The 13,677-nt window shown below is 30.9% G+C and overlaps 1 protein-coding gene across 4 annotated transcripts; it reads right to left on the reverse strand.

Annotated features, from left to right (window-relative positions):
• Positions 1 to 7,512: 7,512 nt before the first annotated feature.
• Positions 7,513 to 13,006, reverse strand: LOC105789451 (transcription factor JUNGBRUNNEN 1). Of its 4 annotated transcripts, none has more exons than XM_012616839.2 (3): positions 12,728 to 13,006; positions 9,315 to 9,661; positions 7,513 to 8,148 (listed from the first exon to the last, which is right to left on the reverse strand). In XM_012616839.2, the coding sequence occupies exons 1-3, from the start codon at positions 12,918 to 12,920 to the stop codon at positions 7,747 to 7,749; spliced, it is 942 nt and encodes a 313-aa protein (XP_012472293.1). In that variant the 5' UTR covers positions 12,921 to 13,006; the 3' UTR covers positions 7,513 to 7,746. The 4 variants fall into 4 exon arrangements, with proteins under 4 accessions (XP_012472293.1, XP_052489204.1, XP_012472289.1 ...); XM_052633244.1 differs by having other exon boundaries at positions 7,513 to 8,166; XM_012616835.2 differs by having other exon boundaries at positions 7,513 to 8,152; positions 9,315 to 9,658; positions 12,728 to 13,005.
• Between the last annotated feature and the right edge of the window lie 671 nt (positions 13,007 to 13,677).

Genomic DNA, 13,677 nt, shown 5'->3' on the forward strand with positions numbered 1-13,677 from the left:
ACAGCACAAACAGAGATACAGTGAAAATCAAAGGTTGTTTTTACATTTTGTTATTTATTATTCGTTTATATACTGTTAATAAAAAAGGAAAAGAGAGATACAACCTCCTTTTTGAGCCCTAGACCGCCATGGATAGCTGAGGGTGTCGTCTCCGATGAAAGACGACCGGAAGCCGAAAGGTTTCGTTGCTTTTAGGGGCACTTTCGTTGGTGTTTTGTGCGATTTGAGCCCGGATTTAGACTCAGGGGGGTTAAAAGGTCAAACACGAAATTTTTCCCCCCGCCACCATGAGACAATGATCTTTGGTATTGAGATCGGCAATGGCCGTAAGGGCTGGGATGACCGACCGATGACCGACCTATAGTCAGAGGGCAGACCGAGGGGAGAAAATTTCAAAGGGTTTTTTTGTTTTTATTTTGGTTTTGAAAATGATTTTTTTTGAGATGTTGGAGGCTTATATAAGGTACCAAAACGGTGTCGTTTTGGAGAGCCCCCAGATGCCTAAAACGGCGTCATTTTGGGGAGGCCGACCCGACTCCGACCCGACCTTTCCTAGGATTCGCGTGTTTTTTAGCGGAGGGGTAAATTGCATTTTTAGCCCCTCCGCCTTTTAATATACTTTCAATTAGTTTTTTTATTTTTTAAATCTGACCTTTAATTTATTTTAAATTCCGATTTAATCCGTTCGAACGGCGCCGTTTTAGAGGAGAGGGAAAAATTTCCCTTCCAGCCCCTTTATGTAATTTGCGTGTTCGAATTAGTCCCTGGGGTTTCATTTATTCGCGGATTTGCCTCAAAATTTTTCAATTGCTGTTCAATTTGGTTTTTCTTATTATTTTCTTAATTAATTTTAACAATGTAATTGTTTTTTTTATTTTTTAAATTATTTTGAAAAAACACATGTATATGTTTTTTTATACGCATTTATATTTTTAAAACTAAGGTTTTATTCACATTTATATGTATACATATTTTTTGGATTTTAATAATGTTGACATCATTTAATTTTTATTTTTTTATGTTCTCATAAGTACATTATAAATTTTATAAATTAAAGTTTTACATGAAAATTCATATGTATGCCTCTAATTCTTCGTAATTTCATTTATTATGTTTATATTGCTCATTTATTTAATATATTATATGTCATTCGTTATTTATTTGTTCATATATTTGCATTATTTCTATGCTATCTTAGTATTTATTATTGCATTATATATTTAATGTAGCATAACATTACATTTTTTTAATTTTTTTTAAATCAAACTTTTTTCAAAATGGAGATTCTTTTAATCAAAATAAGAGCTCATTATTGGGAATTCAACACGTTGTGTCCTAACGTATTGGGTGTGACGCATTGATTTCTCGAAATGAAGATTTTTTTAAAAATCATAAAGGAAATTTTTCGAGTTTGGGATTTTAAAGGAATTGTGCCCTAACGTATTGGGTGTGATTTCTTAAATCTTGGATAAGTGGATGTTCCTTTAAAGTTTTTCATTATACGAGTATTTTGACCTAACTCATTTTGGAGGAAATTAGAATGTTGTGCCCTAACGCATTGGGTGTGGCATTTATGCTTCTCTGAATTGAGAAGGGTCTTAATATGTAACGTTTTAAGTTTTTAAAGATTATATGTTTAAAATTTTCGACCTTTAGACACTAATTAATTAACTAGGTACCAATTTTGGGCGTTACGAGGGTGCTAATCCTTCCTCGTACGTAATTGACTCCCGGATCCGTTTTTCTAAAACTCGTAGACCAAATCCGTGTTTTAGGTGATCCAATCACACCTCAATAAAAGATTGGTGGCGACTCCCAAATTTTCATTTTTTTTAAAGTTGACAACCTAAAATCATTATTTTTCAAAAATGGTTTCGACATGCATCATCGAGTTTCACCATTTATGCGTGTATCATTGTGTTTTGCTGTCATTCGACTATCCAACTCAAACCACATTCACAACATTGCAAATATACCAATTGCATATTTAGCCAACCTACATTTATAACATTCAAGCAACTTAAATTGCATCACTACAATGACTTATTTTACATTAATAATACAACTTATGTTCGTGATCATTTGGATAGTGTAAATGAATATTCGGACAGCTTACAATGACAACATAACATGTTTTAAAATAACATCAAGTGCAATTTTGTTTTCTAACTTATTTTCGACTGCATTTAATCACAAAAAATACATTGCAATAACTAATTTTAGACTCATTTGTACACCACAATTTGTAGCACTTAAACACTTCAATTTACATCATTTGAGCACCTCAATTTATAGCAATTAAACACTTCAGTTTACAGCATTTAAACACCTCAACTTACAACACTTTAACATCCCAATTAACAACATTTATACACCTCAATTACAATGATAAACATCTCAATTTCAAGCAACTATACAATTCAATTTGCAGTACTTAAAACACTTCAATTTACAACATTTAAACACTTCAATTTGCATCACTTTAACACTTCAATTCACAGCATTTAAATACTTCAATTTGTAACACTTTAACACTTCAATTTACAACATTTAAACACTTCAATTTGCAGCACTTTAACATCTCTATTAACAACATTTATACACCTTAATTACAGTAATAAAACATCTCAATTTCCAGCAACTAAACACTTAAAATTGCAGTACTTAAATAGGGATTTAAAAGTACAAAAGTGAGCAACAACAACATCTACTTTGCTTGAGCAATAGGAAATTTTTGCACTAATTGGACAACAACTAAATCTGAAATAAAAGAGATTAACCAGTACAAAACAGTAGCAACCATGGAATTTGTAAACAACAATTATTTTTTCCTTATTTAACTATCGCCGAATCATCCATGTAAAATTGATAAGAATTTCAAGCATGGAAATAATAAAGGAGTTTAAAGAAAACTCACCATTAGCAACACTCAATTTGTATTTCTAAAATAACATGTCATTCGACAAATAAAACTCGATTTATTCATTAACATCACATCATCAATATCAATCCCAGAGTTATACATTTTAACCACGGCACCCAAGCACTATAAATTACAGCTATAACTCCTCTCAATTTATCGTTTTAAGATGTCACAATTTCATTATTAAGACTGTTTAAATTACAACAATTAATCCATTTCAGATAATGTTTTAAGACAACATAAATACTTACAGCATGAAACTTACATTTTAATCACGATACAGCAGTAGGTCATCTTAATTATAACTATGACATCTTCTAATTGCAACTTAAGACCTTAATATTTAATCAATTCCAGCAGCAGGTTATCTTAATTTCATTACAAAAGGTCATATTCGGATAGCATGCATGGCATTTGCATGGCGTTTGCATGCCACATAGTTCACTCAACAACTAACAATTATCAAGACTTTTCCCTCAATTTTCATCACACTTACCAGCATCAGAGTACAACCAATGATTCAAGAAATAACTTAAACTCACACCATAACCAATGAGCAACCATTTTTTTTTCTTTATTTACAACTATTTCTTCAAATTTCCAACATGATTTATTTGCTCCTAACCGAAAATCAACAGTAGCTAATTTACAGTTTAATCATAAAATTCATACGACTTAATTAAAGGCACCAACTAGTTAATTCGACTTGACAATTAACTAAACGAGTAAGTGTGTGTGTAAATTTCAAGGGAAACTTACCGAATTCTTCCCCAAATTGTTGTTACGAGCACAAACTTTCTCCTCGCCTTTACCAATTTGATCGTCTCCCACCTCTCAAGCTTTTTAATATGAAGAAACAACTATTTAATATGCCAAATCCATGGCCTCTCCCTCCATGCAACTGACCTCCCTTTTTATTTCATCCATTCGGACCAACAAAAGAAAAGAAAAGAAAAAGTAAAGACAAAGAAAAATATATTATAGAAGAAAACATGAAGTTTTCCCCTTCTTTTCACCACCGATTTCCCTTCTTACGGTCAAGGAAAAGAAATTTTAAAGAATTTCCTTCTCCCCTTTTCTCCTCTAGAGTTTCGACGTTTTTGGGAAAGATGGAGTTTCAATATTTTTAACGTTTTTATGGTCAATGGGTGAAGAAATACAGGGTAAATTTGTCTGGGGGAAATTTTTTTCTATTACATCCGTCTTTGAATGGGCTATTCTTAGCCCCCTTCTCCGAATGATGATTCGGTAAATCAGACAAATAAGGGAGGAATAGCCATTTTTTGAATAAAGAAAACGGTGAACCAAACTATAGCTTAACTATTCATCCAAGAATAAGGAGGGAATGGCTATTCCATTCCCTCCAACCAAATGTGGCTTAAGTTTTCAGAAAGCTAAAAAAAAAACCTAGCCTTTTGAGCCGTAGCTCCTTGCCACGTCAGCAGGCACTTCGCTCGAAACACCTGCGCCTCGAGATCTGTCGCTCTGCCATTGTTTCGCTGAAGTGGCTAAAACGCGACTCCCAATGTCGTTGTTGACCGCGCCGATTCCTGCAAAAAAAGGACAAAAAAAGAAGACAGAAACATCAAAGGAATAGTAGCGAAAACAATAGCAAAATAGTAAAAATGAACCGTGTAATATATGGCTATAAAAGCCATAACCAGATTGTAATTTTTTACAGACAAAATATACAAAAAAATGTTAAAAAGAAGAACAAATGTGACTCTTTTTCTCTTGTTCTGTTTTATTTCCAAAAAAAAAAACAATAATAAATAAAAGTAAAGTAGTTCTTCACTTGAGTTGCTTCGTATACCTGTCGTCAGAAGCCTTCTCCAGCATCGAAATCGACTAGGTAGGGGTCAAAGATTTTTTTTTTGATTTTTTTGAGAACCGAAAGTTTAGCCCTCAGATTTGGGCTGAGAGAAGGCCGGAAAAGGCTTTTTTCTTTTCTCTCCAGCCATCAGAGGCGTCGACCACCGACGTCGATGACCGGTGGTCATGACAAACCCACGGCATCCCGATGGCCAGATTCTAGGCTGCGCCCAGAGAGAAAACAGAGGGAAAGGAAACTTTTTTTTTTAAAAAAATGCTACTGAAAATAAAATTTTTTTCTGATTTTTTTACTTTTATAATGCCTCGATAGGACGACGTTTTGGCTTGGCTTCAAATGCCCCAAAACGGCATCGTTTTGAAGCTGACCCGAAAACAGACCTGACCTGCCTTAGGATCCGCGTGTTTTTTTGCAAATGGTTAATTTACATTTTTGGTCCTTATGCTTTTGCAAATCATTTTAGTTTAGTCCTTTTATTTATTTTTTCTATTTTTCCATTTGATTTCTTTATATTCTCATTTTTGTCCATGGACCATTTTAAGAATCGGATGCCCGAAACGGTGTTGTTTCAGCCGACCCGATTGCCTGATCCAAACCGCCCCGAAGATCCTCGTGTTTCTTAAGGGTGGATATTTGTGACTTTAGGCCCTCCGTGTTTTGAGTTATTTCAATTAGGTCATAATCCCAATATTTTTCTTTCTAGAAATTATACCACATAATTTTTGTTTGTTTCAATTTAGTACTCAGCTCGCTGACCCTTTGGGGAAGGACGTGTGTCTTGAATAATTCCTCATTTAGTCCCTGTGTGTTTTCGTGCTTTTCATTTTAGTCTTTTATTTATTTCATCACAATTTATACTTTTAATTTCAATTTCATTCTGATTCAGTCCTTGGATTATTTAATTTCAATCTTTTATGAAATTTTTTTATTCTTTTTATTTATGTGTTTATTTATTTATTTCTTACTTTTTTTGTATTTAAAATTTATAGTGTTCTTTATTCTTTTATTTGCACATTTTGTTGTTGTTATTATTATTATCATTATCATTATCATTATCATTATCATTATTATCACTATTTATTTTTCCTATTATTATTTAATAGTATTAAAATCAATAATTATAATATGATTATTCTCGTGTTATTATTTGGTGTTTTATTATTATTGTCATATCATCATCATTTATTAGTATGACATTTTATTTATATCATCGTTCCATTCTTATGCACCATCATTCTATTTTATTTTTCCATAATCATGTCATGAGTCGTGCTTAAACATACTTACACATTTTTATACTATGCCCAAACAAGTTAAATATACATTGCCTTAGATGTTACATTCGCTTTACTCGATGCAAAAAAAAGGGAAAATTTTTAAAGCGAGGTAAATGTTCATCATTTTTGGAATTAGAAGAGTCGTGTTCCTAACTTATAGAATATGGCTTCCTCCTAAAACCGAAATAGTCGAATATCTATTTCAAAAATAAGAAATGAGATTTAAGTAACAATCAAATGACGTTTATTCTCGTTTTTGAGAATTCAAAGTATCATGTCCTAACTTACGGGGCATGATCTTTCTTCTCGATCAACTTGAAATAAGCCCTTTTCGCGAAAATAACTTTAGTTAAGTAAGTGCCTTAATATAAAGGGATCATGTTTTTAAATTCTCTTCAAATTTTCAATTCTTGACACTAAGACATCAAGTAATCAACTAGGTACCAATTTTGGGCGTCACGAGGGTGCTAATTCTTCCTCGTTCGTAACTCACTCCTGAATCCATTTTCTGAATTTTGTAGACCCAAAAAAATCATTGTTTGGTAAATCAAACCTTTTATTAAAACGATCAAATTACGAGGTGATCTGATCACACCTCATAAAAAAAAAGATTGGTGACGATTCCCATTTTTTCATTTTTAAAAAAAAGTCGATTTCAAAAAAGAAGAGATTTCGATAAATTCTATTTTAAATTTGAGTAATTTTGATTTGATTGGATTATTTTATATTTGGGTTAGCTTATATATGGATAATTAGATATATTGTGCATTTAAATATTGGGACAGTCTTAACGCTTAATTGGTATATTTGATATTCAAAATAAAAATTAATCAAATAAATTAAATAATTTTAATTTATTCAATTTAATCCATATCTTACGACGTTTAGTTATATACGGTACGAGAGTTGAAACATGCCTATCGCCGTTATGGATCTGTGTGGTGTTAAGAGTTACTATATTTGGATTTTAATGTGGACCAACAAATGGTGCAATTATTATATGGTAGCTTATTTAGACCCAATTATCCAAAAATTAAATCCAGCTAACAGTCGTGGGTCAAGGGCCCTGTCATTTATTCAGTTTTCTAGATTTCTTAGGGTAAATTCATTAAATAATTAATAAGTTTAAGTATTGGTCACTCAACTTTAAAAAATTATAAAATGATCATTAAATTATTTAAAAAATTTCATTTAAGACATTGAGTTATTAAAATCATTATTGTATAGTCTTCTCTATTCGCATCACTTGCATCAATCTAAAGCTCTCATTTTCTTTCTCTTTTACAATTCAATATTTTTTCATGAAACAACTTTAAACGTTACAAATATTGTGTGAACCAAAGTTCAAATAGCTTTCTTCTTCGATCTCCAACACTGACTGTCAAATCGACTTGGATCTAAGGTAGATTATTCTACTTGTCGATGGGTACTGACCGACCGTTCTGATTGCCAAATCGTTGCTTGAAGCTTACTAATCATACTTAAAAAAGTTCACATCATAATAACTTAAATAGAAACTTTCAAATAGTTTAATGATTTAAATGAAAACTTTCGAATAGTGTTAACCAAACAAAGATTCAACTCAATTAACATCATCTCCATTTCATCTTCCAAATCATTATATATATATATACCTTCATTCTCCGGCAACCCCATTTATGTAAAATCAAAGGCATGGCTGGTATAGGGTTCAAGGGCTACCTCGACTACTGGTCTCAACTCATCCCAATTTCCATTACTAAACACATCGACATCGCCACTGGGGTGGTTGCAAAAAGTGGGGAAATTCGTGGCTGTAAATGGAGCTTGCTGCGTTGACAATGGAAGAGTGCCGCCATAAAGGAAGTAGTTTCTTGCATCAACTTGGTCCATGGACATGTCTGGTTTGTTACCCTTTTGTTGGATGATTGTGTCACAAAGGCTCTTGCACTTGTCGTAGCTGTTTTGGCTTTGAGAAACATCTTCCAAGCTGCTACAACAAGTTGTGGGAGAATCAGTTCCGCTTTGTTTGATTGTTGTGGTGGCACTGAATTTCCAAGCCGCCGTTGATGCCACCGTGGTTGGTGGGTACTTGTTGTTTGGCGGGGTTCGTTTGAAGATTCGACAAAGCGTCCAAACTTCCTGCATGCATGCAACTATTAAAACACTGAGTTGCCTTTTTCCCTAGGTTTCGAATAGTCTTTTTTTTTTCTCTGTCCACATGAAATTGAAAGACCTAACAGCGAGGAAACTTCGTAACAATCTAGTACGACCAAAGTACTTATTACGAAAAAAAGTACAATGTGACAAGGAAATGTGGATTTATAAAGTCAACAAATTAAGATTAGAATTGTATAAAAATTTAGGGATTATGTTTAAAATTTATATAAAAGTAAAATGATAAATTTAGCACATTTTAGTTCTTTTTCTTTTCGGATCAATTTATCTTCAACTTTTAAAATTTAGTTAAATTATTTTTAGATGAAAAATTAACGAGCCCATTGAAATTTTAATGGCACTAACGTGACAACGGGTGTGATAATTTATATATACTTTATAAAATTAAAAAAATCAACAAATTTTAAAAAATTCAAAAAATTTTAAAAATTTATTCAAATTAAAAGTGAAGTATTCATAAACTGTCGTGCAAGCAGCATATTATTGTCATTAAAATTTTAACGGTTCAATCAAAATTTTCATTTAAAACAAAGCTATTTGGCTAAAATTTAAAAATTATGAGCTAAAGTAAAAAAAAAAAATTAAATTAAAACCAAAGTGATAAAATAAACATGTTTTATGAGAAAAAACCCTCAATGTTTTTAGAAGTATAAAATAGACATTTGTATGCTATTATCCTATTTATAGATAAAGACATCATAAATATATACACACATAGTTAATATGTTAATAATTCCATGGTGGAAGGTGCGGATTTCGTTTTCGGGTCTTTTATTGGCGATATGGTGCAAGTTGTAAGCTTGTACAAGAATTATTTTATCGTTGACCTTTCGGTTTGTTTACCTTTTTCGGGTTTAATAAAATTTTACTAGCTAAGCAAATATATATATATTTGTTCAATGTAAGAACTCTTTGATAAAACATAATCAATAAAATTTAAGAAGCATTTTTTTTACATATCTAAATTCATCCATATAGTAAGTATATTAATATACATATTTTAAAATATGTTTCACTTTAAATTTGAGTCAGTATTTAGCATTCAAACTTATGGTTAAACTGATACTGATTTAGAATTTAAACCATAGCAAAACAAAGTAGAAGAATTAAGAATGTATATGCTTACCGCTTCTTGGGCCTTGGTGGTGTGGTTCCCATTAGGGGGAAGGCGAAACTCATGCATCATCCAATCGGTCTTGGTGCCCTTGCCGGCACAGCCTCGATAGTAGACAAGGGATTTCTTGAGCCCAATGCATGTGCATAAATGCTGGTGCTGATGACGATCATGCTGATGATGGTGATGGTGATGGTGATGATGGGGTTCTTTGGTTGACGACGAATAGATGGGCTTGTCGATGCCGGTTGCCTTCCAAAACCCTGAACCGGTCACCCTATTTGGCCTTATGCTGTTTCTGTATTTTCTTCCTCTCTTGCAATAGAAATACCGTTCTTTTTCTCCCACATTGCTAACTTCTTCCTCAACCATGCATAAAAACACACTTCATCATTATCACCCTTCAATATTAATTAATCAGCTTGTATAGGTTAAAATATGCTTCAATTTTTGTACTCTTTCTACATTTAAAATTTAGTCCTTTTACTTTTTAGATTTAAATATGCAGGCTCAATTGTTAACGTCATTAAAATCATTCTGTTCAATTTGCTGGTGTGACATTTTTAAATAAAAGAAATATTCACTTAGTAACCATGTAATAAAATAATGACATTATAATGAACCTATAATTTAAGAGACGAATTTTAATTTTGAAAACAATTTGACTTGCTTTTTTAGACCTGAAGGGGCTAAATTTCTTGTAATAAAAGTAGATGATTAAATTCCAAATTTTCAAAAACTATAGGAACCAAGCAAGGGCGAAGCCTAAAGTTCTTTTAGGGGTGGAACTAAGTTGTATATTTTTATGAGAGCTAAAATGTAATTTCACAATTTTAATAGTTTGTATCTTTATAATCTTTTAAGGACTTATCATTTTAAGGAGGCAAAGTGTAATTTTACCATATAAAAATTTAAAATTTTATACATTTTAAAGCACCAAAAGTTAGATTTGCCATTTTAAGAGATGGTTGGGCCTGCTGCCGCCCCTGAGACCTAGGGCAAATTTTAACCAACTCTATATAAGTGTAATTTAAGATGTCATGTTGGAGTATTATAAATAGAGAAAATAATACTAATAGAGTTTGATCCCTATTTAGGAAATCTATTTGATTTGATTTCGAGAAATGTTTTTTCTTCTAAGGAGTAAAGACTGAAATTTCCCTTTTAGACCATGATAAATGCTTGCTATGTTTGAATTGATCCAAGATGTTAAATTTTTCTTTGAAAGAGGGGAAAAAAATATAATAATGTTGAACCATTAATTGATTTAGGCAGAGAACAGGTTTTATTCATTTATTGGACATTTATAGTTATGGAATGGTAGGCCCAAAGTATGATGAAATCCATCATTTTAACCACAAAATGTTCAATAAGTTCACATTGTTTCCTCTCATACCATTTTATTTATGGGTTGTTATTTGATGTACTATGTATATAAATAAATCCGATGATAATTGATAAAATTATTAGAAATAAATTTTAAAATATTTAAATATGTGTAATCAAATAAAATTATTTTATTATAATTTTAGTTTGTCAAGCCATATAGGAGGTGGGAAAAAATCCTACAAAATTTTCTTGTTGAGGGTGGGTCGATTTCTTGGAAAGAAATTTTTGAAGTGTTGTCAATCAAACAATTGACCGGACCCCCAACAATTGAAAGTATTGTCCTCAAGAGGGTTTTGTTTCCAGTGCTTTGTTGAAAGCTAACGTAATGCGAGCAACTACCTTGAGGACCTGGTTAGGGGCTCGAACCCCACCGACGGTAAAACACTCACATCCCCTTGGTGGGTGGCCGTATGGTCAAGGTGCTCTAGCTCTCTGAATCAAGCTTTCAGGACAACTACTCACGACACGCTGCTTTTGGCAGAACACGAAAGACAAGATTTTTCTCAAAAGACAATACCTTCAATTGTTGAGGGTTTAGTTGACTGCTTAACGAATGACATTTTGAATACTTCTAAAGAAACCGACCCACCCTCAACTGTTATATTTTTTTCCTTGTTAAACTGAAGTTGGAGATTAAATTTTTTAAATTTATTTCCAAAAATTGGTGAGGATTTCCTTTTCTTCAAAACAAAAAGGTTTAAACAAAGTTTAATTTTATTTGATGAATAGAGAGTGTGTAAAGAATATAATAAGGAATTACCTTTCTTGTTTTTTCGGCCAAGGAAACAATAAATTATAAGAAGAAGAAAAGGTTTTCCCATTATTTATTTCTGTCAAAATATTTTAAATAAAAATTAGCGAGAATCAATTAAGTAGAGGAAATTACCTCATCAAATGATTATGTTAGTCAACTTTTAGATTCTTAAAGTAAAATTAATAGAGATTGAGAGATATTTTTTATTACAAAATTTTATATTAAATAAAAAAATATTATAAAAGTTAAAAGGTAAATTTTCTTTTATACAAAATTTACTTCCATCCATAACTCTTTTCACCTTTAAATTGTTCATTCGGACAAATAAATTTTTATTACTAATTGTTATAATTATTTTAAGATTGTAAAATTACGACAAGTCTTTGTATTTTTATAAGTTTGAAATATAGTTTATCTATTTTTATTTTTAAGATTTTTTTATTTTTGAATGTAAAAATAAAAGTCTAATTATTAATACCGTAGCAATTCTTTCAAGCTTATTACAACATCATTTTTTAACATTATTATACCAAGTGAGTATTATTTTAGGTTTTTTTAAATATCACACCAACAATTTTAATCTCAATTTTAAAATTAAAAAATAGAACTAAATTCCAAAAATTTATAGTATAAAGACTTGAACCATATTTTAAGCTCGGTTTTATAAATATTTACTTTGTAATATTCAATCAAATATTAATATCCATAAAAAGGAGATAATATAATTTTTTACCCCCTGAACTTGACAACTGGGTTCACTTTGGTGCTTGTCTTTTTTTTTTTTTGCTAATTTGAGTTCTAAACTTAGATTCTATTAATATTTCATGATGTGGCCCATGTTATTAGAACAAGACCGAATTGGACAAATCGAGAGTTGATTGATATAACAGTCCAAACAAAGGGGTTGAATCGATTGGCTTGAAAACTGTTTGAAATTGGTAAAAGTAAAAAATCGGGACAAAAATTGAAAGTTGAACAAGTTAAACCAATTTAATAAAACTTTTATTGTTTAAATTTTTATGAATTTTTATTTAATTATTTAGTTGGTGATATGGTGCAATCTCTGAGTTCATGTAACTAATCTTTTATATATTTCAAATTCACGGATTAAGATAGATTTAGTTATTAAATTTAAATGTCAAAATAGACAAAAAAAAATATAAATATCAAAGTTAACCTAATTATGAAATTGAGTGGAAAAATTATATTATCCAAGAAAAACAAATAGTTTCAACTGAAGAAACGATCAAGGATGTTAAAAAAAAAAAAATCAGATGCTTACTTGGAAGATCCCAAGGATCATATTGATAGATGTCAATCTGTTTGATTAGTTCAATACTGATCGGTTTCTTTTCCACCTTTCTTCTCAGATAAAACCCCACAAGTTCTTCGTCTGTTGGGTGAAATCTAAAACCTGGAAGCTTAATTTCTTCCCCGTCTCTTTTCTTTTTATTATCATCAATTGAATCCTCCATTAATCTCTCTCTCTCTCTCTCTCTTTCTCAGTTTATGGTATATAGTTTTTTTTCTCTGTTAACACAAGTCTCTCAAAGTGGCAGAAGTGTTTAGCTTATAATTATAAACATGGGGAAGGGGGGAGGTTAAGTCAAGACAAGACTTTTTGATTAACAAAAGTCTTCCATTTACTGATAAAGTAACATTTTTTATTCTAGATGTGATTATAACAAAAGAAAAATAAAAAGCATAAATGTTCTTTTTTTTTTTCTCCTATTAGATCAGGACGAACATAAAGAATTGCTTAGAAGGATCAGATATGAATCATTATTTATTTAGAATATGATAGTGTAATTTTATTATTATATTAATATATAATTTCATAAAATATTTAAAGGATTAAATGATGAATTTATCTAATTTTATTATTATATTAATATATAATTTCATAAAATATTTAAAGGATTAAATGATGAATTTATCATTTAGGAGGGAAAGATACTACCAATCTCCTTTTACCTTTGTCACTAGGTCCGATAATCACATTAAGTTTTGATTAAATCTAAATGAACAATAAATTTTCTTATTGATGTTTTTAATCTACAAAATTGAATATGAAATCATGCTCAAAGGGTTTTAAATTTCTTATCACGCGACTCAACAAATGTTGGTAAATGATTTTAAATTTTAAGAGAAATGTTACATCGATGTACAATTAAAAAGTTTTACACCCATTCGTATCTTTTGCATGATCAATATTTTAATAATTTATTCATT

Source organism: Gossypium raimondii, chromosome 7 (assembly GCF_025698545.1).
Source record: "Gossypium raimondii isolate GPD5lz chromosome 7, ASM2569854v1, whole genome shotgun sequence".
Taxonomy (NCBI): Eukaryota; Viridiplantae; Streptophyta; class Magnoliopsida; order Malvales; family Malvaceae; genus Gossypium; species Gossypium raimondii.

What these genes read in the sequence shown, in the direction of transcription:
- LOC105789451 (XM_012616830.2), bottom strand. Translation starts at nt 12,920, where the DNA reads ATGGAGGATTCAATTGATGATAATAAAAAGAAAAGAGACGGGGAAGAA. An exon ending in TGATCCTTGGGATCTTCCAA is followed by an intron (nt 9,662 to 12,727) that starts GTAAGCATCTGA and finishes TGGTTGAGGAAG; the next exon opens with AAGTTAGCAATGTGGGAGAA. An exon ending in CCACCAAGGCCCAAGAAGCG is followed by an intron (nt 8,153 to 9,314) that starts GTAAGCATATAC and finishes GCATGCATGCAG; the next exon opens with GAAGTTTGGACGCTTTGTCG.